The sequence below is a fragment of the Hylobates moloch genome, unplaced genomic scaffold (genome assembly GCF_009828535.3).
Source record: "Hylobates moloch isolate HMO894 unplaced genomic scaffold, HMol_V3 SCAFFOLD_21, whole genome shotgun sequence".
NCBI lineage: Eukaryota > Metazoa > Chordata > Mammalia > Primates > Hylobatidae > Hylobates > Hylobates moloch.
In genome coordinates, this window is record NW_026652296.1 from 32,944,504 (window position 1) to 32,969,416 (window position 24,913).

Genomic DNA, 24,913 nt, shown 5'->3' on the forward strand with positions numbered 1-24,913 from the left:
AAAAATTAGTCACAGTGGTGGCGGGCATCTGTAATCCCAGCTACTCAGGAGGCTGAAGGAGGAGAATCACTTGAACCTGGGAGGCAGAGGTTGCAGTGAGCGGAGATTGCAGCACTGTACTCCAGCCTGGGCAACAGAGCGAGAAAAGAAAGAAGGAAGAAAGGAAGGAAGGAAGGGGAGAGAGAGAGAGAGAGGAAAGAAAGGAAAGAAAGAATGAAAGGAAGGAGAGAAAGAGAGAGAGAGAAAGGGAAGGAGAGAAAGAAAGAGAGAGGAAGGGAAGGAAGGAAGGAAAGAAAGAAAGAAAGAAAAAGAAAGAAAGAAAGAAAGACAAAGAAAGAAAGAAAAAGAAAGAAAGAGAGAAAACACCAATAGAAATAGCTTATCTGATTTGTGGAAGGATTAGAGAGGACCCCATGATCTAGTATGCATGGATGGCTATTGAAGAAGAGAGAACCCCATAGACAAAGGAAGCATTAAAACGTAATTTTTAGGCTGAGCGCAGTGGCTCACGCTTGTAATCCCAGCACTTTGGGAGGCTGAGTCGGGCGGATCACTTGAGGTCAGGAGTTCGAGACCAGCCTGGCCAACGTGGCGAAACCCTATCTCTACTAAAAATACAAAAATTAGCCGGGCGTGGTGGTGCATGCCTGTAATCCCAGCTACTCAGGAGGCCTAGGTAGGAGAATCCCCTGAGCCTGGGAGGTGGAAGTTGCAGTGAGCCAAGATTGCTCTACTACACTCCAGCCTGGATGACAGAGAGAGACCCTGTCTCAAAAAAAAAAAAAAAAAGATGTTAATTTTAAATTATCTGCCGCAAATATTAAACAGCTCACCAGACCAACAATAACACCCATATCTTATTTGTATTTTACCAAAGTTCCCACATACAGATAGCATAGAAGTTCCAGAGCTAAAAGTTTTATACACTTCAGAATCATATTTAAATTAATCTGATCTCTTATATTAATAACAAAAACTAAAAACTAGATTCCATTCAGTGTAGTCTCAGTCTCCACACCAACATGTATTTACTACTGACAGAATGCCACCTTCCTCTGCACTCAGTGATCATGATTTATGATCTGATGTGTCAAATCAGAACATAAAAGAAACCAGGAATTCATGGGCCCAGAGAAGGGTAAAGAACTCGTCCCATCCAGCAGGTAAGCAGCCCAAGTGCTCTGCCCATTCCCAAGCAGAATTAGACCCGAGTAGCAGGCAGTGAGGAGGAGAGCACGTTCTTCCTTGTCCATTGCCTTGGGTGGTTTCTTGAGTGTCCCAAGTAGGGTAGTTGTTTCTTAATAGGAAAGTTAACTCTGTGAGGACAGGACCTCCTCCCACCTCCCTCACAGCAGGGTCCAGCCCAAGTGTGAGGAGAGAGCAGGTCCTTAATAAAAGATGGAAGGAAACCAGCATATACTGAGCACCTACTAGGTGCCAGGTACAGAGCCAAGACAGGTGCGTTCAGGTAATCTTCACAACAGCACAGGGGGTGGGATCATCATCCCTTCTTTACAGATGTGGAAACAGAGGCCAGGGAAGGGAATCTGCCCAAAATGGCATAGCTAGTAAGTAGGGGAGCATCAATTTGAAAACCCAGGTCTTCTCACTCCAGGGCTCTTTCTCCTGCCTGTATAAGCTGAGGGTTTGGCAGTAAATGAGGATCCCAGCTCCAAGGTGGTTGCTTTGGAGCTCAAACATTAGATCCCCTTGAGCGCATGGGGCCAGCCCTGAGAGTCCAGAGGCCTGGGTCCAGGAACCCTGGCTCTACAGCATGACTTCATGATCTTGAGTGAGTCCTTTAACTCCTCTACACCAGGGCCAGACTAATCCAGTGGGGTTCCCTACCAGGGAGAGGGGATTCAGGAAAACCATCGGAGGAGTATGTTTGCAAACCACAGGGAGCCAGCCTCTGCCCACAGACTCTGATGTTGTTCCCTTGCAGGGAGTACGTGGTGTGCCATACTCCACTATCAGATTGGCATAGCAATCTGATATCACACCCCTCACACCTGTTGAGAATCAGTTATGATCTCCATGGTTCTGACCTCTGAGAGTGTCATGAGTCCTAGGGAAGCACAGCCCCCACTCCCTGAGACACCTTTTGCAGAAGTCCCATGAGGTCAAAGACATTGGGGTCAGGATAAATAAAGCCAAAAATGCTTAAAAGTAATTTGGGAGGGGAAGACAGGTTTCAAAGGGAAAAGAAAGGTGATAGGAGAAGGTTTGGGAGTGGGTATTAAAAAGAAAGGGTTGGAGTATGGTGTGCAAACCCAGCTGGTAGGATAGGGTCAGGCCAGGCTGAGCCTAGAGAAATCAGGTTTTAGGGATCTGGCTTGCCTGTTGTCTGCTGTGAGGTTGCACTCGCTACCTCAGGCATGGGTAGGGGGCTTTGTCAAAAACATCTTGAGGCTGGGTGCAGTGGCGCATGCCTGTAATCCCAGCACTTTGGGAGGCTGAAGTAGGATCACTGCAGCCTGGGCAATATAGGGAGACCGCATCTCTACAAATAACAACAACAACAACAACAACAACAACAAATAGCCAGACTTTGTGCTGCATGCCTGTCATTCCAGCTACTTGGGAGGCCAAGGCGGGTGGATCAGTTGAGTCCGGGCGGTCGAGGCTCCATTGCACGGGGGCTTGTGATTGTGCCACTGCACTCTAGCCTGGGTGACACGGCGAGACCCTGTCTCAAAAAATATATATACAGATACATAGGTATATCCATAGCCATCCATCCATCCGTCCATACATACGTACATCTCCCTTGAGCCTCTAAGTTCAGGCAGGTCTTAGATAGTAAATATGGGAAGAAAGAAAAACACAACTTACACCTACTCAGACATAATCTGCTTGCCATGTTTCTCCTCTTCCTCTAAGACACACTCAAACGCCCCAGTGCTATGAAGCCTTGTCTGACCCACAGACACAGTAAGTGTGTGGCCCTCCTGGGTGCACTGACAGCAAGTCCATCCCTCTACAAGCCCCCGTGCAGTGAGCACTCTGAATCCTAACTGCCTGTTTAGATGTTGGTCTCTCACACTGAACTGTGAATAACTAGAGGGAAGGTGGACTAATCAAGCCCTTTTGCTTATAAGCACCCAGGCTAAGGACCAGCCCAACCAACCAGAGTGACAGGAACATGTTCCAGGGACCATGTTCAGGAACATGTGCATGGGACTCAGGAGCAATTTTGTTCTGGAGGAGTTGAGCATGTTTCTAATGCCTGTACTCTTTCCTTACCCCCCAAGAGCCACCCTACAATGGGCATAATTGTAATTTGGGAGAGTTTCTTTAAAACATAAAATCATTTATTTACTTATTTATTTAGAGACAGAGTCTCACTCTGTCCCCCTGGCTGGAGTGCAGTGGTGCTATCTTGGCCCACTGCAACCTCCACCTCCCGGGTTCAAGCATTTCTCGTGCCTCAGCCTCCCGAGTAGCTGGGATTACGGGCTCCCACCATCACATCCAGCTAATTTTTGTGTTTTTAGTAGAGATAGAGTTTCATCATGTTGGCCAGGCTGGTCTTGAGCTCCTGGCCTCAAGTGATCTGCCCGCCTTGGCCTCTCAAAGTGCTGGGATTACAGGTGTGAGCCACCGCGCCTGGCCCACAACATGAAATCAATATCTAGGTGCAGATTTCAAGCAACATGGAGAATTGGTTTGTGAGAATGACAGCATTCAGTTGGAACAAAGTCCAGCTTTGGCAGCCCTGCTGGGAAAGGTAGATCTGGCATCTACCTGTGTGGAAAGCAGGGAGGATGCTGTCTGGAAAGAATGCTGGGGTGTGTGTGGGTGTGTATGTGTGTGTGTGGCAGGAGGCTCTCGGCTCATACACTCTTTGTGACTATAGGGGAGGCTGGGCCTGACTTCTTGCCCTTGGGCTCCTGAATCCCCAGAGGTCTTGCTGACAGAGGTCCCTAGAGTGCAAGAGCAAGCTGGGATTGTTCAGGAAAATGGGCTTCCCAGGCTGGGGCGGCCAAGAGACCATCCATAAAATACCAGGGAGCCCGTGCTTAGCAGTGAATGGCCTGGAAGCCAGGCAGTGTAGCTTTTCCAAGTAGGTAAGTGTCCTCATCTGTGCCCTCATTGAGGCACTTCACCAAATACAGCAGCAGGTGGTGGGCGCCCATCATGCAGGTGCTATTGAAGAACTGCTGGTGGTGGCAGCCCCAGTCTGTCTCATGCTCGGATGGGAGGAACTCATAAATATCTACCTGGTCACACAGCATCATCATGATCATGACACCAAGTATCCCAGATGATGGGGGTGTCACTGAATCTCTTCTGAGGAGATTTCTTGCAGGATGTCCCACAACTCCCAAGGCACCTGGGGCTTGAGGATGTAAAGGAGCTGATTGGGGTGCAGCTTACGATAGCTCTTGTAGTTATTAAAGAAATTATAGTCTGGATTCTGGTACCACTTTGAAATATCTGAATGATATATAGATGCGTCCCATACAATCAGGATTCCTTCATTGTACAAACTGTCTTTGAGGAAATGCCTTTTTGTGGTGACCAACTGAGAGTTCAGCAGGTGAATGGTAGTTTGTGTGGCTACATCTTGACGGAAGTTGGCTGTGGGTGCCTCATTAAACCTCAAGACTGCATCATGATCATCTAGATCTCTGCCCAGTTGCGAGGACTTCAGAGACCCTGCTGATGAGAAAACAGCACACTTGCCCCAAGACCTGGCCTTGGTCCTAATGCTGTCCTTGGGCAGGTAACCCTCCTACTCAGAGGTACTGAAGAGAAAATCTGTGGTCTCTACTGGGGATACGTTCACGTGGTCCAGGAGGTGGCAGCGCGGGGCCTCTGCACTGAACTTAATGGTGGGCCCTGGCACCTTGTAGGACACTTTGTACTTTTTCATGCTTAAATAATTCTTCCAGATGGTTTGCAGCCTGGGGATAAGGTTTTTGGAAAAGCTGTCCTTGTTCCACACCTGGAAGGAGGCCTCTGGATAGCCTTGGCTGGGCCTCTGGGGTTGCTGAGGGCCTGGCTGCCCCTGTGGGGGTCCTGGGTGCTGCTTGAGGATGCAGATTGGGAACAAAACCTCATGGCCACTTTCCCCAGACTCTTCAACATCTGGAATTTCTTGGTTTGAAATTTAAGGGAATCATAGTAACTCCCTTTCTTCTTTTTCTTCTACACACAGATGACCGCAAACAGGAGAAAGGCCAGGACACAGCAGCTGAAGTTTTTCTGCAGGTTGGTGTGAGCCAGGAGGAAGATGTGTTCAGGTAAGCCACTTTGTTCTGAGAAGGAAAGCAGGAAAGCTTCTGGCTAGTTCCCCAGGGCTGTGGGCCCTCCAGGTCCTCAAGAACTAGCGCTATTCTCTATGGGAGAAAACTTCGCTTTATTTGGCCTGGAGGCCAAGGCTTATTTTTCTCAAGATGATCAAAAACATCTCAGCTCTGGGATAGAACTCTGGCACCAGGGCGTGGGACAGGTTCAAGGGGACCAGTTCATTTCAGCTGGGCTCCATGACATTCACTGCTTTTCTCAGGACTGCTGGCTGCAGGGCTCTGCAAAACCAGCTCTGCCCTTGCTCCCTGCACTCTGGGCTGCAGAGGCTGCCGTTGCTCCACCCCACTTGGTTCTTGGTGGCTCCCTATGTTAACACTGGGAAGTGCCCCAGATGTCTTCCCCTGCCAGGCCCTGCCCAGGACTCCCCTTCCCCAGGTGCCTGTGGAATACGTGCTTGGCAGGGGCAGGAGAACCCGGGAGCTGGGTGCCCCAGAAGGGAATCCCAGAGAAGGGGTCTGCTGGGGAAGAGCTGCGCGGTGGAGAAGACCAGAAGACTGGGGAAGGAGGAGAGGCTGGAAGAGGGGAAGAAGAGTGAGGCAGAGGGGCAGGAAGCCAGCTGCATTCTTCTAATTTAGGTCCAGATGTGACTACAAATGGTACGGCAGATAAATAACACTCTCAGAAAAAAAAAAATCAAATTGTTGAAAGAAGGATGGAAGAACCTCAATAAAAAATAACACTGTAACAGGAGAGAAGGAGAACATCAAAGGGTGGTCACGAGTTCACAGCACACATTACGCCCCTGCAACACAGGAGCAGCAAGCATAAGTGATTTTGGCTTGGGCAGCAGACACTGTTCTTTAGTTAGCCCATCTCATTGCCTCTGGGCTGCTCCCTTTGCCTATCTTCCTTGTCCATTGTCCATCTAAAGTGTTCCTGGGATGGAGTCCCCTTCTGAATTCTGCACAACTTTAGCAGCTCATTTCCTGTTGATGCAAGATCTGAGGGCTGAGGATGCCTTCAGCTTATGCCGGCCATACTTGCCTGGTCAAAAGACTCATTTGGAGTGCTTATTAATACTTCAATTCCCAACACTACTTTTTACCCTAATAAAGGAGAAGATCCTGGGAAATTGTCTTTGCCTGGATTCCCTAGAGAACAGAGCAAGAGGCAAAGGTTTCATGGTAGAGCCTTAATGGGAGGCGCAATCTTAGGGTAACAAAACTTAGGGACCAGGGGAAGGAAGGCAGGCAAATGCAAGATGGTGTATTACTGAGCTGACCACAGCTGCACAAGAAAACAGCTTGTTGCAGCCGGGCGCGGTGGCTCACGCCTATAATCCCGGCACTTTAGGAGGCTGAGGTGGGCGGATCACGAGGTCAGGAGATCGAGATCATCCTGGCCAACATGGTGAAACCCTGTCTCTACTAAAAATACAAAAATTAGCTGGGCGTGGTGGCACGTTTCTGTAGTCCCAGCTACTCAGGAGGCTGAGGAAGGAGAATCACTTGAACCTGGGAGACGGAGGCTGCAGTGAGCCAAGATTGTGCCACTGCACTCCAGCCTGAGTGACAGAGCGAGACTCCATCTCAAAAAAACAACGAAAAAGAAAACATAGCTCGTTGCTTACAGAGGTGTCTTCTTAAAAAGTTATGTCTTGGAATGTTCCACTGAGGGGTGAAAGAGAAAGATTATTTGCTGGTTCCCTCCTGTTTCTTATCTTGCACTGTTCAAAGTTCACCCATGCAGTGTTAACTCCCTTGTGGCCTAGCATTCTTTTCCACTCTTATAGAAAGGGATGCCAAGTTCCTGATTGACAGGTTACAAAATCATGGGTGGTAAGAGAATAGCAATTCCTCAAAATGAGGGAATGCAGGCAGAAAACAATTCACAGAAATTGAAGGTCATAGGGTAACAGGTAATGTTCAAGATATTTAACAATCAATACATTAAGGACACAGGTCAGTCAAAAATTCCTGGCTGGGCACGGTGGCTCACACCTGTAATCCCAGCACTTTGGGAGGATGAGGCAGGCGGATCACCTGAGGTCAGGAGTTAGAGACCAGCCTGGCCAACATGGTGAGACCCCGTCTCTACCAGTAATACAAAAATTAGCTGGGCTTGGTGGCAGGCACCTGTAATCCCAGCTACTCAGGAGGCTGAGGCAGGAGAATCACTTGAACCTGTGAGGCAGAGGTTGGAGTGAGCAGAGATTGCACCACTGCACTCCAGCCTGGGCAACAAAGCAAGACTCTGTCTCAAAAAAAAAAAAAAATTATTATAGGTATGGAGGGCCGAGTGTGGTGGCTCATGCCTATAATCCCAGAACTTTGGGAGGCTGAAGTGAGAGGACTGCTTGAGGCCAGGGAATCGAGACCTGCCTTGGCAACATAGAAAGACCCTATCTCTAAAAAAAAAAAAAGTAGTGGGGTGTGGTGGCACATGCCTGTAGTCCCAGCTACTCAGGAGGCTGAGGTGGCAAGGTCGCTCAGTTTGAGCCTATGAGTTCAAGGACGCAGTGAGCATAATTGCACCACTCCACTCCAGTCTGAGCAGCGGAGGAGACCCTGTCTCAAAAAATAAATAATTAATTAATTCAACATTTTTTTCTAGCTCTGCATGCTAACACACAAAATACAACAAAAACAAACAAATCTCAAAAACAATGACCAAGACAATAAAAAGTATTACCCCTTAGCACCCAGATATAGTCTTTAAATATAATTTTTCCCTAAAAGGAGCCATAGCTACTTGAAGAGATGTTAGATTTCATGTCTGGAGCAGAAGATATATAGGATGAACCTGAAACATCCTGTTGTATTAGAACTTTTAAAAAACTATACAATATGGCTGTAGAAGCCCTCCTACAGTATGGGACAATTTGAGCAACAAGAATAGTAACTGCAGGCTGGGCACGGTGGCTCATGCCTGTAATCCCGGCACTTCGGGAGGCCGAGGTGAGAGGATCACATGAGCCCAGGAGTTCAAGACCAGCTGGGCAACATGATGAAAACATAAATACAAAAAACACAAAAGAGAGAAATAGTTCTGTTTTTCTTTTTTTTTTTTTTGAGACGGAGTCTTGCTCTGTCGCCAGGCTGGAGTGCAGTGGCGCGATCTCGGCTCACTGCAACCTCTGCCTCCTGGGTTCACGCCATTCTCCTGCCTCAGCCTCCCGAGTAGCTGGGACTACAGGTGCCCGCCACCATGTCCGGCTCATTTTTTTGTATTTTTAGTAGAGATGGGGTTTCACCGTGTTAGCCAGGATGGTCTCGATCTCCTGACCTCGTGATCCGCCCGCCTCGCCCTCCCAAAGTGCTGGGATTACAGGCGTGAACTACTGCACCCGGCCAATTTCTTTAGTTAACAATTAGAATACTTATCTGTTCTTATTAGGAAAAAAAACAATGTCTTCCTCTTAAGACACTCTCTTTTCTACTTAATAAACCCAATAAATCTGGGGCTTATTAAGTCTAAAACAGCCAGTCCAGCTTCCAAACGAGTCAGCCAAGCCCGGGTTGTGTATCTAACTTGTGAAAAACAGGTCACCTGGAGGGGACACTGTCTGAGAGCCACCTCACATCTACATGGAGATGGCGCAAAGGAATGTTGCCAGTTATGGCAACCGTGAAAATTCATTGTTCAACTCTCCTGCTGTGGGGAGCAGAGTTGACTGGCAGCCCCAGCTGCTCCCCCTCCGGGTCCCCCACTGCATTTGTGCTAATGCAGGCTGATTCCTGCAAGATGCTGCTGCTCTGACAGACAACTCTGGCTCCAGGACTCCCCACTGGCCTGGGAGAGCCTTCATTGAAACTGCACTGAGATCTGACACTCTTCTTAACCAATCTTTTCTTCCCGCTTTCCTTCACAGCTGTCAGATTTTTATTCCTGTCTGAATCCTCTCTTGCCATTTCCTTTTTGCTTCCCCTTTATCCTTCACAGACGTTTCCCCCAATAAATCCCTTGTATGTCTAATTTGGTTTTGGCATCTGTTTCTCAGTAGACCTCCCAGGCGTACATGGTGCTGGAGCTGGTTCCCACTGGCTTGTGAGGGCTGAGTCTATGTCTCTCTTTCCAATTCCACACTCAGTGACATCATGATGGGAGCTCGAAATAGGTCATGGTGGGAGTGTTTACACCATAGAAATCAACTAGTGCTACGCATGAAGGCTTTTTCTTCTCAGTGAGCTGGTTGCTAAACATTTATCAGCAAACCTCTGGTATCTACCCAATAGAAATGTGTGTATACTCACCAAAATACCTGTATTTGATTTCCAGATGATCATAGCATCATGATTCACAGTAATCTCAAACTGGAAACTGCCCAAATGTCCAGCAGGAGAATTAATCAATAAATTGTCGTTCATGATGTGTGTATATAAGTTTCTATTTTATTTTTTTTAGACAGGGTTTCCCTCTGTGGCTCAGGCTAGGGTGCAGTGGTGTGATCACTGCAGCCTCAAACTCCTGGTCTCAAGTGATCCTCCTGGCTCAGCCTGTCAAGTAGCTTGGACTATTGGTGCATGCCACCATACTCTGCTAATTTTTATTTTTACGTTTGAGACAGCTGCTTGCTCTGTTGCTCAGGCTAGAGTGCAGTGGTATGATCATGGCTCACTGCAGCCTCGATCTCCTGGGCTCCAGAAATCCTCCTCTTTAGCGTCCTAAGTAGCTGGGACTACAGGTATGCACCATCATGCCTGGCTAATTTAAAACAATTTTTCTTTTGTAAAGACAGGAGTCTTGCTATTGTTGCCCAGGTTGGTCTCAAACTCCTGGCCTCAAGTAATCCTCCTGCCTTGGCCTACCAAAGCATTAGGGTTATAGCCGTGAATCACCATGCTCGGCCCATAGTACTTTTTTTTTTTTTTTTGAGACGGAGCCCTGCTCTGTAGTCCAGGCTGGATTGCAATGGAGCAATCTCGGCTAGCTGCAACCTCCGCCTCCTGGGTTCGAGCAATTCTCCTGCCTCAGCCTCCCGAGTAGCTGAGATTACAGGTGCCCACCACCATGCCCAGCTAATTTTTGTATTTTTAATAGAGATGGGGTTTCGCCATGTTGGCCAGGCTGGTCTCAGACTCCTGACCTCAGGTGATCTGCCTGCTTCGGCCTCCCAAAGTGCTGAGATTACAGGCATGAGCCAGTGTACCCGGCCCCATTGTATGTTTATACCACATTTTGTTTACCCATTCATCTGTCTATAGACACCTGAGTTGCTTCCACCTCCTGGCTCTTGTGAATAAAGTTACAATGAACGTGGAAATACACCTATCTCTTCAAAATCCTGCTTTCAATTATTTGGGAAATATACCCAGGAGTGGTACAGCTGGATCATATGGTAATTCTATTTTTAACTTGTTGAGGAGCCACCATACTGTTTTTCATAGTGGCTGCACCATTTTATATTACCGCTAACCGTGCACAAGGGTGTGGTTATTGGAATTTCTCCACATCCTCACCAACACTTGTTATTGTCTGTTTGTCTGGCTTTTTTGTTTTTAGAGATGGGATCTTGCTATGTTGTTGCTCAGGCTGGCCTCAAACTCCTAGGCTCAAGCAATCCTCCCATGTTCGCCTCATGAATAGCTGGGACTACAGGAACACACTACCACACCACCATGCCAGCTATTGTCTGTTTTTTTCATATGTTTGTTTTTTTTTTTTGAGACAGAGTTTCTCTCTCTTGTTGCCTAGGTTGGAGTGTAATGATGCGATCTCAGCTCACTGCAACCTCCGCCTCCCGGCTTCAACCGAGTCTCCTGCTTCAGTCTGCTGAGTAGCTGGGATTACAGGCATGCGCCACCACACCCAGCTAATTTTTGTATTTTTAATAGAGATGAGGTCTTGCCACGCTGGCCAGGCTGGTCTCGAACTCCTGACCTCAGGTGATCCACCCACCTCAGCCTCTCAAAGTGCTGGGATTATAGGGGTAAGCCACCATGTCTGGCCTGTTTTTTTTTCTTTTCTTCTTCTTTTATTTTAAATACAGGCTATTCTAATGGCATGAGGAAAGAGAGGAATTTTGATATCCTTTTTCATTTCTGCCTCCCAGAACATAGATCAGTGTCTGGTATATAGCAGCCACTCAAAAAATATAAGTTGCTTAAATGAATACATTGAATGAATTAACTGCCTTTTTAGTGCGTGAAGTGGGCTGAATGGTGGCTCCCCCAAAAGATTTGTCCATGTTCTAATCCTTGGAACCTCTGGATGTTACTGTATTTGGAAAAAAAGGTCTTTGCAAATGCTGCCGGGCACGTTGGCTCATGCCTGTAATCCTAGCACTTTGGAGGCAAGGCGGTAGGATCACCTGAGGTCAGGAGTTTGAGACTAGCCTGGCCAACATGTGAAACCCCGTCTCTACTAAAAAGATACAAAAATTAGCTGGGCGTGGTGACGGTTACCTGTAGTCCCAGCTACTTGGGAGGCTGAGGCATGAAAATCGCTTGAACCCAGGAGGCAAGATCATGCCATTGCATTCCAGCCTGGGCAACAGAGTGAGACTCTGTCTCAAAAAAAAAAAAGAAAAAAAAGTCTTTGCAAATGTAATTAATTAAGGAGCTAGAGATGAGTTCATCCTGGATCATCCAGGTGGGCCCTAAATCCAATAAATGTCTTTATAGGAGATACACACAGAAGATGGACATAGAGGGGGACGTGATGTGAAGGTGGAGGCAGATATGGGATTTGTGACCACGAGCCAAGGAAGCCAAGGAATGTGGACAGCCACCAGGAGCTGCAACAGGCAGGGAAGGGTTCTTCCCTAGAGTCTCCAGAAGCCTAGCCTGCTGGTACCCTGATTTCAGACTTCCAGGCTCCAGAACTGTGAGAGAATACATTTCTGTAGGTTGGTTTTTGTTGTTGTTTTAAAACTTTTATTGTTTTTAGCAATAATCTTGTGTGTTCATTTTAGGAATATGGAATACACAAGTAAGCAGATGAAAAAAATCTTTTATAATCCTCTATAGAGAGATTGTACCTTTTATCTTTCACCCGTCATGAGTTTTTATGTGCATATATGTAACATCTAAATGTACTCTTACCTTTCAAAAATGTTATTCACAACTGGGCATGGTGGTGTGTGCCTGTAGTCCCAGCTACTAGGAAGGCTGAGGCAGGAGGATCGCTTCGGCCCAGGAGTTTGAGGCTGTAGTGTGCGATTATCACATCTGTGAATAGACACGGCACTCTAGCCTGGGCAATGTAGCAAGACCCTGTCCCTAAAAACTAAAAAATTAAAACGATATTAACATATTACTTAGTAACCCTTTTTTCATTTTATATCCTATCGGGAACCTCTTTTTTTTTTTTTTTTTTTTTTTTTTTACAAATGAGTAAAGCTCTTCTATAAAAGAGATTTGAAGATTGGTTCAAATATGGTAAACAATGAGATGTGGATAAATGATGCATCTAAAACCACTAACAGCAACAGGTTAAAAGTAGAAAGATGGACAAAGGTATATCAGAAAAATGCTAATAAAAAGAAAGTTATATGGCATTGTTAATATCACATAAAATAAAAATAAAAGTAAATTGCATTAAATAGGGGCAAGGATGGTTTTGATCAACCTTCTAGTACATCCCTGTAAGTTTGTTTCTTACTCTCCTTATCTTGTCTATTTCACCCACTTCTCTAAACATATCTTCATTGCTTAAATGCCTCTTATGTACATCTTTATATTCTGGAGAGATGGAATTAGGCTTTCTCTAAAAGTTCCTTCTGCATTTTCCTCCTCCTCTGGCTTTTCCTCAAAATTTGGTTCACTATTTTCTGGCCTTCCTTCCATTTTTGGACAGGGTTTCATCTCATGTCTGTGGGGCTTCTCTTTCTTTCTTCTATTCTTTCTTTCTTTTTCCTTCCTTCCTTTCATTTTCCTTCCTTCCTTCTTTCCTTTCTTTTTTCCTGCTTATTCCCCTTTGAGTGCAATAACTTCTGGCACTGATCAGGTAAGTTTCTTTCTCCTCTTTGTCTAGCCTTGGATTGTGCTAAGAACAACAGACCTGCAAAATTCTCACAAGTTGACTCTTCCCTTCGTTGGCCCCCAGCACCTTGGCCTACACTGCTGAAGGAAGCTGGTACCCAGGTGGGAACGAGAACCAGACCAGTAGGACTTCTGCACTGTCAACTCTTAAGTTTCTGTAGTTTTGTGCCACCAAGTTTGTGGAAATTTATTATGGCAATCACAGGAAACTAATATGTTATCTGTAATTAGGAGAAATTATAAGGGATTTTAATCCAAAAGGATGGCTTCAGTTTGGGAACTTCTAATTTGAAGTCCTTCATGGCCATATTTAGCAAAGTCGTTTGTCTTTTAACAGTAGTACTGTTTTCATAGTATCTTATCTATACACAAGAGAAAATTTTTGTTCTCTGTTGTAGAAATTTGGGAGAGGGGGCATGAATCTAGCTCATCCAATAGAAATTTCAAGTCTTCTGCCTTTAAATTGATGTGCTCATCCCAGTGCAGGGTCTTGTCCCTTGAGCTGACATAAAGGTGAACTCCTGTACCTGTGGGCCTTGTCTGAGGAGGCCACCAGGAGCTCTGCCAACAGCTCAGAGGTATAACTTTATGCTCCCAGATCAGGGACTCCTAAACACTTTCTCTTACAGTCTGCCAAGGACTATTGGAATCTTATGCTGGTTGGTTGACAGTGGGATATCCATTGGAGCTTTCAATGCCACTTTATTCCTACCTAGAACCCTCTCAGTTGTGTTTGTTCCAAACCTTCAGGATCAATCTCTTTCACAGGCAACATAGTACCTTACCTTCTAGGTGAGATTTTAACATCTATAATTAGAGAATTGCTTGGTCACACATTGACTAAAAGTATAAGGAGAACTTTGGGACAATAAACTATATCGATGTTTCAAATAGTGCAGAATGAGGACCGGTGATGTTTGGGGGAAAGTCAGATGGTCAATCAGATTTTACCTGAGCAGTATTCAATCTTTGCTATCTAGTAGGTATTTGATAAGCAAACATTTGTTATATGTATTACACATACATGGAGCTATCTATTTGTATCTATTGGGACCCCTCCCAAATTTCCTTTACAGGATCCTTCTTATTGCTGTGAATGTTGTCTGCTGAAAGAGATGTGTGTACAAAATGCTGCTCCCTTACCTCAAAGTGGAATCAATTCTATGGTACAATTCATGCTCTAGGGCTCTCCATAGGATCAGGCTGAAGCTCAACTCTAGATAAGACCAGACCACATCTTTTCTCAACCCCCTCCTGGGCTCTATCTTTCTTCCTTCACTGTGTTTCTTCCGAGAGCAATCTTCCAATAAATTATGCACTCAGATCCTGTTTCGGGCTGCTTCTAGGGAATCAGACCGAAGACATTGCATGAGTAAAAGCCAAAAATTATAAAATCCATCTATGTCCATGACTTGGAGACAATGCAAGCAAAGATACAGGAAGGGATGACATGAAATCAGAGAAAGGGCCAAGGTGAGTAAGATGCCTTACTTGAGTGAAAAAGAATAGGCACAGGCACCGTCAAACCATCCTGCACTAACCAAGTGGATACAAACCCTTTTGGTCATGCAGTTGGCAAGAACTATGTTATTTTAGTGTCTGGACTTAGAGCAATTTGTATCAAAGCCTGGGTATTCTTTGCCACTGGCATTACAGTTTCTGGGACCTGGAAATGACCACCATGACAAAGACCAGTGGAAAAAAAGGGATTTCAGGCAGAACAGCTGCAGAATCTTGGTGATAAGGCATGTGGGGTCCAACAGAGGCACTTCTGAAGCTACGGTGACTACGGTGACCTCCTTCATGAGAAGCAACTGGACAATGATACTAGTGTATTACATATAGATGACTGGTTGTAGATTATATATTTATATACAGTTATACTGTCATTCTTAATTCTTAATCAAGTCCACATCACAAGACTTATTCTTGTCCTTGGAGGAACCAGGGTACAGAGTGTTCTGGTAATTTATTGTTGTGTAACAAACTGTCCCCAGTTGGCTCATGGCTTAAACAAGTACACTCATTTATTTTGCTTATGTATCTGCAGTTTGGGGTGGGTTCAGCAGGAACAACACCCCCCTGCTTCGATTGTCTGGGGCCCCAGCTGGGAAGACTTGAATGGCTGGGGGCTGGCTTCCTCACAGCATGGTGGTCTCAGGGTAGCTGGACATCTTTTATGGCAGCTGGCTTTCCCAGAGCAAGTGTTCCAAGACACTTCAGGAGGAAGCTGCAAGACTTCTTATGACCTAGCATAAGGTCCCATTTCTGGGACCTCAGAAATCCCAGTATATCACTTCCACCATAATCTATCAGTCAAGCAAATCACTAAGGCCAGGCTAGATTCAAAGAGTGGGGTGGAGGTGGGGGTGGGGCCAAGGATTAGACCTGATCTCTCCGTAGAAGGAACGTAAGAGAATTTGCAGCCATCTTTAATCTATCACACAGACGTAGAATGTGTAGGGGACTTTTTGATAAACGCAGTAAAGGAAAAAGAAGAAAGCAGGTAAGATTTTGTTTCTTTGTTTATTTGTTTTTAGGGATAGGGTCTTGATCTGTTGCCCAGGCTGGAGTGCAGTGGTCCAAACATAGCTTACTGCAGCCTCAAACTCCTGGGCTCTGTGATCCCCCTGCCCCAGCCTCCCGAGTAGCTGGGACTACACGTGCACGCCACCACATCTGACTAATTTTTAAAAAAAATTTTTGTAGAGACAAGGTCTCACTATGTTGTCCAGGCTGGTCTCAAACTCCTGGTCTCAAGTGATCCTCCCACCTTGGCCTCCCAAAGCACTGGGATTACAGGAATGAGCCACTGCACCCAGCGTGTTTGTTTTTTAAGGACAAAATAATTTCACCATGTTTGAAAGCTAAGGAAAAAGAACCAGAGAAGGGAGTAGATTAAGGAAGAAAGACTGTTTGCTGCAGCAAGATTCTAAGGCTTCAGAGTAGCAATATCTAGTCTAGGGACTGCTGTTCTTCAGATGCACACCTTTTCTGTTATCCCTGAATGTTGGTAAAATCATGTGAAACTTCACAGTCTGGGTTCGGTCTTGCTGTGGGGAGGGAAGGGAAGGAAAGGGCTGGTTCACTTCTGGCCTGGAAGAGTAGGGGGAGCAATGTCTCCTATAGCTAGGGCATGGCCTATGCCAGCCTCCCCATCTGACGGGGTCCTGCCAGAGGGTAGGGCCATGTCTTCAATTTCAAAATCCTACACGGCAAAAACATAACCTACAAACCAGAATGTCAGTGCTAGGGCCTAGGCCAAACGATAGTTTTCCTGTAGGAATGGGGAGTATGTGTGGATGTAGAGCTGGGGGTAAGGCTTTTGCGCAATTCAGCTTCACCAGGCTTGAAGAAGATGCAGTGAGGACAGTCAGGACCTGAGTATGAGAGCGGGACCTGGGTATGAGTGTGGAAGTCCATCTTAGAACCTTAAAATTCCATACTCTGAGGTAAAGCTGAGAGGCTCCACAGGTCTATGAGGGTTTTTCTTTGTTTCCCAGGGACTGTAAGGTGCCCAAATTCTGAGGTAGGTGCCATAGGAATATTCCTCATAGCGTAAGCGTTATGTCGGACAATGTTCTGCTTATCTATTACTGAGCAACAAACCTCTCTAAAACTTAGAGGCTTAAAATAACATAAATTATAATTTATGAAAAATTATAAACAATTCATCATTTAAGGGTTAAATGATAAATAAGTTATTTCTTAGGATTTTGGATAAGTCACAGTTAGGAAAGACCTGTTACTGTCGTGGGTAACATGGAACAGCCCAGATGGTTGGAATAACCCAACCCAGATAGCTTCTTCACTCAATGATTGATCCCTTAGCTAGGATGGCTCCACCAGCCCGAGTGGCCCAGCTCTCCAAGTCCAAGTGGTCTCTGCACGTGGTTTCTCTCCAGCAGGGTGGCTAAAGGGGTGCAGCCCATGACCACCAACAGCTCAAAATCAAGGCTGCCAGGTCTTTTTTTTTTTTTGAGATGGAGTCTTGCTCTCTCCCCCAGCCTGGAGTGCAGTGGCGCGATCTCGACTCACTGCAACCTCTGCCTCCTGGATTCAACCGACTCTCCTGAGTAGCTGGGATTACAGGTGCGTGCGACCACGCCCGGCTAGTTTTTGTATTTTTTGTAGAGACAGGGTTTCACCATATCGGTCAGGGTGGTCTCGAACTCCTGACCTCGTGATCTGCCCGCCTCGGCCTCCCAAGGTGCTAGGATTTCAGACGTGAGCCATCGTGCCCGGCCAAGGCTGCCAGGTCTTTTTTAAGCTCGGAGCTAGAAACAAGACATTGCTGCTCCTACCACCTTCTTCTATTGGTGAAATTGAGTCATGGTTTCTCATGGTCTCAATCATGACCCAGTCCAGATTCGAGGGTCAAGGACCATAAAAGGCTACATTGATGGAAGACATGTCTCATTGAGGGACACCAGAGTAACAACTACCAGACCAGAAGGGGCAGGTCTGTGTGAGCGCCAGTTCCTAATTCAATATTGCCCACTCTTTAGAGAAGATGGTTGGAGGGCAAATTGTGGGGAGCAAGGTAACTCCAAACTTTTACAGAATTAAAGGTAGGGGGTCTGGTCAGCTACAGTCCATCTGTTATCAAGAGGTCTGGCTGTGTGTCTTCATTCAGTCTATTAGGCATTTACTGAGCACAGCCTACATGCCAGGTTCTTCGTTTCTTGACACAGGGTCTTGCGTTGCCTAGGCTGGAGTGCAGTGCTGCGACTGCGGCTCACTGCAGCCTTGACCTCTCCAGGCTCAAGCGATCCTCCTGCCTCAGCCTCTGGAGTAGCTGGGGCTACAGGCGCGCACCGCCATGCTCGGCTAGTTTTTGTATTTTTAGTAGAGACAGTGTCTCACCCTGTTGGCCAGGCTGGTCTCGGATCCCAGAGCTCAAGTGATCCGCCTGCCTCGGTTTCCCAAAGTGCTGGGATTACAGGCGTGAGCCTCCGCGCCCGGCCTATGCCAGGTTCTACATGTGTTCTTTCTTGACTCTTGTGTTACAGAGGCTCGAATGAAGCCTGGCTTCTACAGTACCGCACCCAGCACCACGCTGCCATGCAGCCTCCTGTGCCCTGTCCGTCCGGCAGCTGGAGTTAGGGCAGAGCGCCAGGTCTCTAGGAGGGCAACACTCAACGCGATCGGCTCCTAGGCATCCAGCGGGGCTGCAACTCCGCCGCCGGGGGCGAAAGGCGAAGTAGGAAAACTAGAGCTTTCGCCGGCCGGGACAGCGCGGCCGGGTTTCAGCTAGTTCTACGGTCCACGTCAGAAGACCGCCCCCCGCGCCGCGCGCGCCGGAGACCACTATCTGCGCCCCCGCACGCACGCACTCGCGCACGCGCGCGCCGGCCCCGCCCACCGCCCTGCTGTGGCCCTTTGTGGACCGCACGAGCCACCGTCCGCACAGCCCCGCCCCGCACGGCCAGGCGAAGCGGAGCCGGCCGTGCGGTGTGTGTGTATGTGTTCGCGGGGCGCCGTCTCAGCCCCGAGAAGATGGTGGTTGCAGCGGCGGCGACTGAGGCAAGGCTGAGGAGGAGGACGGCGGCGACGGCAGCGCTCGCGGGGAGGAGCGGCGGGCCGCACCGGGACTGGGACGTGACCAGGGCTGGGAGGCCGGGGCTGGGGGCCGGGCTGCGCCTCCCGCGGCTGCTGTCTCCGCCGCTGCGGCCACGGCTGCTGCTGCTGTTGTTGCTCTCGCCGCCGCTGCTGCTGCTGCTGCTGCTGCCCTGCGAGGCCGAGGCCGCGGCGGCGGCGGCGGCGGTGTCGGGCTCAGCCGCGGCCGAGGCCAAGGAATGTGACCGGCCCTGTGTCAACGGCGGTCGCTGCAACCCTGGCACCGGTCAGTGCGTCTGCCCCGCCGGCTGGGTGGGCGAGCAATGCCAGCACTGCGGGGGCCGCTTCAGGTGAGTGGCGGGTGGTGTCGGAGGGTCGGGCCCAACCAGAGGCTGGGGCTGAGGGGCGTTCGAGACAGCTCCAGGCCAGAGGGAGATGCTGGACAGAAAGTGGAGAGGGTAGGGCCGCCCCATGGGGTTTGAGGGCCATTTGCTTCCGGGGAGATCATCGTCTCTGGCCTGGGATCTTCCTCTGTTGGAAGGTGAAAAGGTGTGGGGCAAAGGTGGGGGCACCCCGACGGTATTTGGGTGCTTGGGTTAGATTGGAAGAATGCTGAGGGACCCAAAGAGCATCAAAGCCGATCGCTCTAAAACTCGGCCTGTTTCAGCTAAACGAGGTATCCAAGGAAAGGTGAACTAGCCAGGTTTGCTTGAACATTTCCTTTTAACATCCACATGTGCCCTAGGACACGATGAGTTCCCCGATGCACTGGAGATGTGGGGTGCTCTGAAGAAACAGGGCCCTGGAAATGCTTTGTTGGCTGGAGATAAAAGGGAAAGGGTAGCATTGTTAAGATATTAGGGATAGAAGGACCAGTGGTCCTTCTAAAGGAAAGTGAGAAAACTAGTCATTTGGCAAAAGCTCACTGGAGGTGGCAGATTGGAACAGGGTCTGTGGTGAAGAGGGAATGGAAGGAGATTCCTATTTGCCTTGGTTTCTGGACAATATGAAGTTCTGAATTGGCCTGGTGTGGGCAGTTCCTCTTGGAGAAATCAATAAATTAATTAGCAGTTATCGTTATTTGCTTCAGTTGTGCAATGATTTTCCAGATAATACAGACAAATAGCCAGACTTTGGCCTGTTCCACAGCGAGTTTGGAATATAGTAAGAGAGAGATAATGTACGCACATAACCCTAGTCATAAGGGTTACAGAGTCATTCACGCCTTTGACAGGTATTTAGTTTAGTGAACACATGTCTGATGTGGGGGAGTGGGGAAATGTGAACAAGACAGACAGGGTCTCTGCTTTCATCGATCTTAACATTCTAGTGGGAGCAACAGGCACTTAACAAGTAAATAAGAGAAATGAACATGGTAATTTCAGGTAATGGTAAATGCTATCAAGAAAATAAAAACAGCGTGGTCTGATAGAGAATTATAACCAGTGGTGACTCTTGGAGAAGGTTCTCATTTGAAATGACATTTGATCTGAGACCTGAATGAGGCAACAGGGAACTTGTGGGAATTCAGGGATGGAGAGGTTGTGGGTAGCTGGAGGGATGCAAGGAGGACTTTGAGCAGGCGGTAACATTGGATTTGAGCGTGTAAGGTTAAGTAGGATTTGGAAATGTGGAGCTGGAAAAAAATTACAGATGGAAGGAAGGGTGCAAACAAAGTTGTGGAGGCTGGAAAGTAAAGTTTTGCTGCTGCCTATGTGGAAGAGAGTTGTGAGAGAGGAGATTGGAGTAGCAAAATTGTAGACTTAGGTAATGTTAGGTCTTCTGAGGAACTCAGAGCTAACGTTGAGCAGATGACCTCTTTAGTTTTATGGATGGAGAAACCAAGTGACTTCAGGACCACTATGCAGTAAGCTGCTTTTGTAACTTAGGGTGTTCTGATTTGTGAATTCCATTAATCTACATGTATTTGTTGAGGGCTCCTGTGTTTTAGGTTGTGAGATACAGTGATATACAAGACAGGCACAGTCCTGCTCTTATGGAGCTCACATTCCAGCTTGGGAGTAAAAAAATCCAACAAAAATTTTATTGTAATTTTGTTTAAGGCTGTGGAGGTAAAGAGCAGGAGATAAACAGAGGACTTGACTTAGTCTAGGGGTAAGGTAAGTCACTGAGGAAGCGATGTGAAGTCTGAGGGGTGAGATGGTACTACCTACGTGAGGGGTGGGGTGCTGAGGGGCCAGCAGGTACAGAGGCTTGGGGTTGAAGGGGATGATGGCAGCCTGAATGGAAGGCCAGGTGGCAGGAGCAGAGAGAGCAAAGGGGAGCTTGGCAAGACTGGAGAGAAAGGCAGAAGCCAGGCCAAGTAGAGATGTTGGACTGAGAATTTTGACCTTTAGCCCAAGAGCTGTGAAATGGCGTAGTTCACTCCTATTTTCATGACATTATAGGCTTTTAGATTGGAGCCAGAATACAAATGGCCTTGAAGGTGAGGCCAGGGCATTTTCAATTGAGAAGCTTCCAAGATCACGTGAATGGATGGTTGAGTCAGATGAGGATCCTTCAAGTTCTGAAAACCTGGGACACTGTGGTAGGCAGTGGGGACCCACAGTGTGGGAAGGGGACTTCATAGCAAGATCAATCTGTAATGTTCAGAATAGATAGACTCACTTTGGGCATGAGAGATAGTGGGCAGCTAGGTGGGATCCGTTGGCATGGGTCAGAGCAGTGGTAATGAGAGCTTGTAGAGGTGAAATGGACAAGTCTTTTGTGTAAACTGGTTTGCTCTTGGAAAGGTGGGGGATGGTGAGGGAAAGAAAACTAGATCCTATCTTGGGTGGTGGAGAGAACAGTGATACCATTAACAGACACAGGGACACAGGAGCAGGTGTTAGACATTTAATTGCATGCATGCTGAGTTTGGGGTGCTCTCAGAGTACACACATGGCAGATGTTAAGTTTGGAGTCATCGACCTATGAGGGAGATTGCCAGGGAGCTCTCTCTGAGAGTCCACATGGAAAGCCCAGAGGATTGGAGAAGAGCTGCGTGTTGCAGGGAACAGGCAGTCCTGACACTGGTTGTCTCAAATGGTGTCACGAGTGAGTGAAGGGACTCCCCTGCTTATTGTGGACATTCCCTTTGAGCTGGTTCTAGGTGATGTCAGTGCTGTTTCCTGGGTAGACAATTATGACTTTGGTCCTGATACCATTATATTTTGTGGGCTTTGGGATTTTGCATTTTTAAAAATGAAAGTAGGAGGAACTTATGACTCTGGTCCTTTAAAAAAAACTCAGTAGGCTGGGCGCGGTGGCTCACACCTATAATCCCAGCACTTTGGGAGGCCGAGGTGGCGTATCATGAGGTCAGGAGATCGAGACCATCCTGGCTAACGTGGTGAAACCCCGTCTCCACTAAAAATACAAAACATTAGTTGGGCATGGTGGCGGGTGCCTGTATTCCCAGCTACTCGGGAGGCTGAGGCAGGAGAATGGCATGAACCCGGGAGGCGGAGCTTGCAGTGAGCCGAGATCGCACCACTGCACTCCAGCCTGGGCGACAGAGCGAGACTCCATCTCAAAACAACAACAACAACAACAAAAACTCAATAAAATTTTAGTCGAGGCTGGGCTCGGTGGCTCATGCCTGTAATCCCAGCACTTTGGGAGGCTGAGGCAGGCAGATCAAGAGGTTAGGAGTTGAGACCAGCCTGGCCAACATAGTGAAACCCCGTCTCTACTAAAAATACAAAAAATTACCTGGGCGTGGTGGGGGGGCACCTGTAATCCCAGCTACTCGGGAGGCTGAGGCGGGAGAATCGCTTGAACCCGGGAAGCGGAGGTTGCAGAGAGCCGAGATTGTGCCGTTGCACTCCAGACCACGCGATGGTGTGAGACTCCATCTCAAAAAAAAAAATGTATATATTTAGTCGAAGTATTCTTTTGGGGGCAAGAGTGAAATGTTGGTTTTGATTGCAGTGGTTTGTATCTTGATTTAACTTACAAACCTCTTTGTTATTAAAAGACATTAAATGAATACCTTTCTGATTTAGAATGGCAATCAAGTTGGAGTGTTTTTTGAGCTTTTTAGTCCTGTAAATCCTGTGTTATAATTGCCGTTATAGGGTTTTTTCATTAATTGAAGGGAACATAGGCTAACGAGGAGTGGATTTCACTGAGGTTATCACTGAATGCATACTGTGTGCCACAGAGCATTTTCTTTCTTTTTTTTTTTTTTGAGACAGAGTCTCGCTGTATCACCCAGGCTGGAGTGGAGTGGCGCGATCTCGGCTCACTGCAAGCTCCGCCTCCCGGGTTCACGCCATTCTCCTGCCTCAGCCTCTCCGAGTAGCTGGGACTACAGGCGCCCGCCACCACGCCTGGCTAATTTTTTTGTATTTTTAGTAGAGACGGGGTTTCACCGTGGTCTCGATCTCCTGACCTCGTGATCCGCCCGCCTTGGCCTCCCAAAGTGCTGGGATTACAAGCGTGAGCCACCGCGCCCGGCCTGCCACAGAGCATTTTCATGGACATTGTATTATTTAATCCTCAGGACAACTCTGAGGGTGTTATATAAAATTTAGATTATTGAATTATTGTAGTTAGTAACATTTTTTCTAAATAAAAGATGACATAGAAATGACTGATTTTAAAGGATAAGTTAAAGGATGTCAGTTTAATAAAAATACCTATAGAATCTTTGGTGTGTGATTTCTAAGGCAGGACCACTTTCATTCATTCTTATGTGAATCTTCATAATTCAGTGATCATTTTTTTCTATTTGTAATGTCACCGGTGTAATTTTTCTTTGAAGGATAAATATGCCCATAGGATAAATTAAGCTCATTTTTGAATTTAATATGCATTCAGTTCTTTTAAGTTCCTGCTGTAGAAAATGTTTGGGAGAATTGAATAGAATAATCTGGTGAATTGGATTGAGCCTGATAATGTTAAGATGTACCTTCTGTAGAAAAAAAAGGAAATAAGCATTTATCAGACATCTGTTTTGTGCCCAGCACATACAGTAATAATAGTAGTGGCTGAGTATGGTAGCTCACACCTGTAATCCCAACACTTTGGGAGGCAGAGGCAGAAGGATCACTTGAGCCCAGGAGTTTGAGACCAACCTGGGCAACAAAGTGAGAGCTCCTCACTACCAAAAAAAAAAAAGAAGTTAGCTGGGTGTGTTGGCATGTGCCTGTGGTCTCAGCTACATGGGAGGCTGACGCAGGAGGATTGCTTGAGCCCAGGAGGTTGAGGCTGCAGTGAGCCATAATCATGGCACTGCATTCCATCCTGGGCAACAAAGCGAGACCCTTGTCTCAAAAAAAAAAAAAAAAAAATATATATATATATATATATATACACACACACACGTATATATATACGTGTATATATGTATATATATACACGTATATATATGTATATATGTATATATATGTATATATGTATATATATATACAGTGCCAACTGCCTATTAGAAATAATTCCCTTTTAGTCCTTAGAGTGAAGTTATTCCCATTTCACAGATGAATAAACTTGGATGTACTGAATAACTTGTCCAAGGTCACAGAAGTTGTGCAGAATTGAGATTTGAACTCGGGGTTGTCTAATGCCCAAACCTGTGTTCTTTTTATTATACCATTTGGCATCTCATTTTTCTCTGAGTCCAGTCACTCTTTATGGACGCTCTTTGAAGGACTGACCTAATTCCAACAGACACTTTGAGAAACAAAGGAAGGAAAATAGATTTTTACAATAGGAAAGCTAACATTTTAAAAATCTTAAATTCACTTCAATCTCTCTGACTGACGATCTGAGGACATAAATACCTTTTTAACTAGTGAAATGAAAATTCTTGCCTGGGCGCAGTGGCTCACGCCTGTAATCCCAGCACTTTGGGAGGCTGAGGCGGGCGGATCGCCTGAGGTCAGGAGTTCGAGAGTAGCCTGACCAACATGGTGAAACCCCGTCTCTACTAAAAATTCAAAAAATTAGCCAGGCATGGTGGCGAGCGCCTGTAATCCCAGCTACTCAGGAGGCTGAGGCAGGAGAATCGCTCAAGTCCAGGAGGCAGAGGTTGCAGTGAGCCGAGATTGCGCCATTGCACTCCAGCCTGGACAACTAAAGCAAAACTCTGTCTCGAAAGAAAGAAAGAAAAT

General features: G+C 46.9%; 1 protein-coding gene and 2 pseudogenes across 5 annotated transcripts in view; 1 reads left to right on the forward strand and 2 right to left on the reverse strand.

Moving 5' to 3' along the window:
• Positions 1-4,022: 4,022 nt before the first annotated feature.
• Positions 4,023-6,174, reverse strand: LOC116460979 (beta-galactoside alpha-2,6-sialyltransferase 1-like; annotated as a pseudogene).
• The window catches only part of ATRN (attractin), a 187,505-nt gene continuing 167,760 nt past the window's right edge, over positions 5,169-24,913 (forward strand). For 3 of the 5 annotated variants that reach the window (XM_058432758.1, XM_058432759.1, XM_058432760.1), the window contains exon 1: positions 18,666-19,147. In XM_058432758.1, coding sequence (XP_058288741.1) covers positions 18,738-19,147 — 410 coding nt within the window. In that variant the 5' untranslated portion in view covers positions 18,666-18,737. Of the gene's footprint in view, positions 5,250-18,647; positions 19,148-24,913 lie in introns of those variants that run through there. The other 2 variants (XM_058432761.1, XM_032143129.2) reach the window with 2 other exon arrangements.
• On the reverse strand, positions 12,745-13,061 carry LOC116461440 (transcription elongation factor A protein-like 9; annotated as a pseudogene).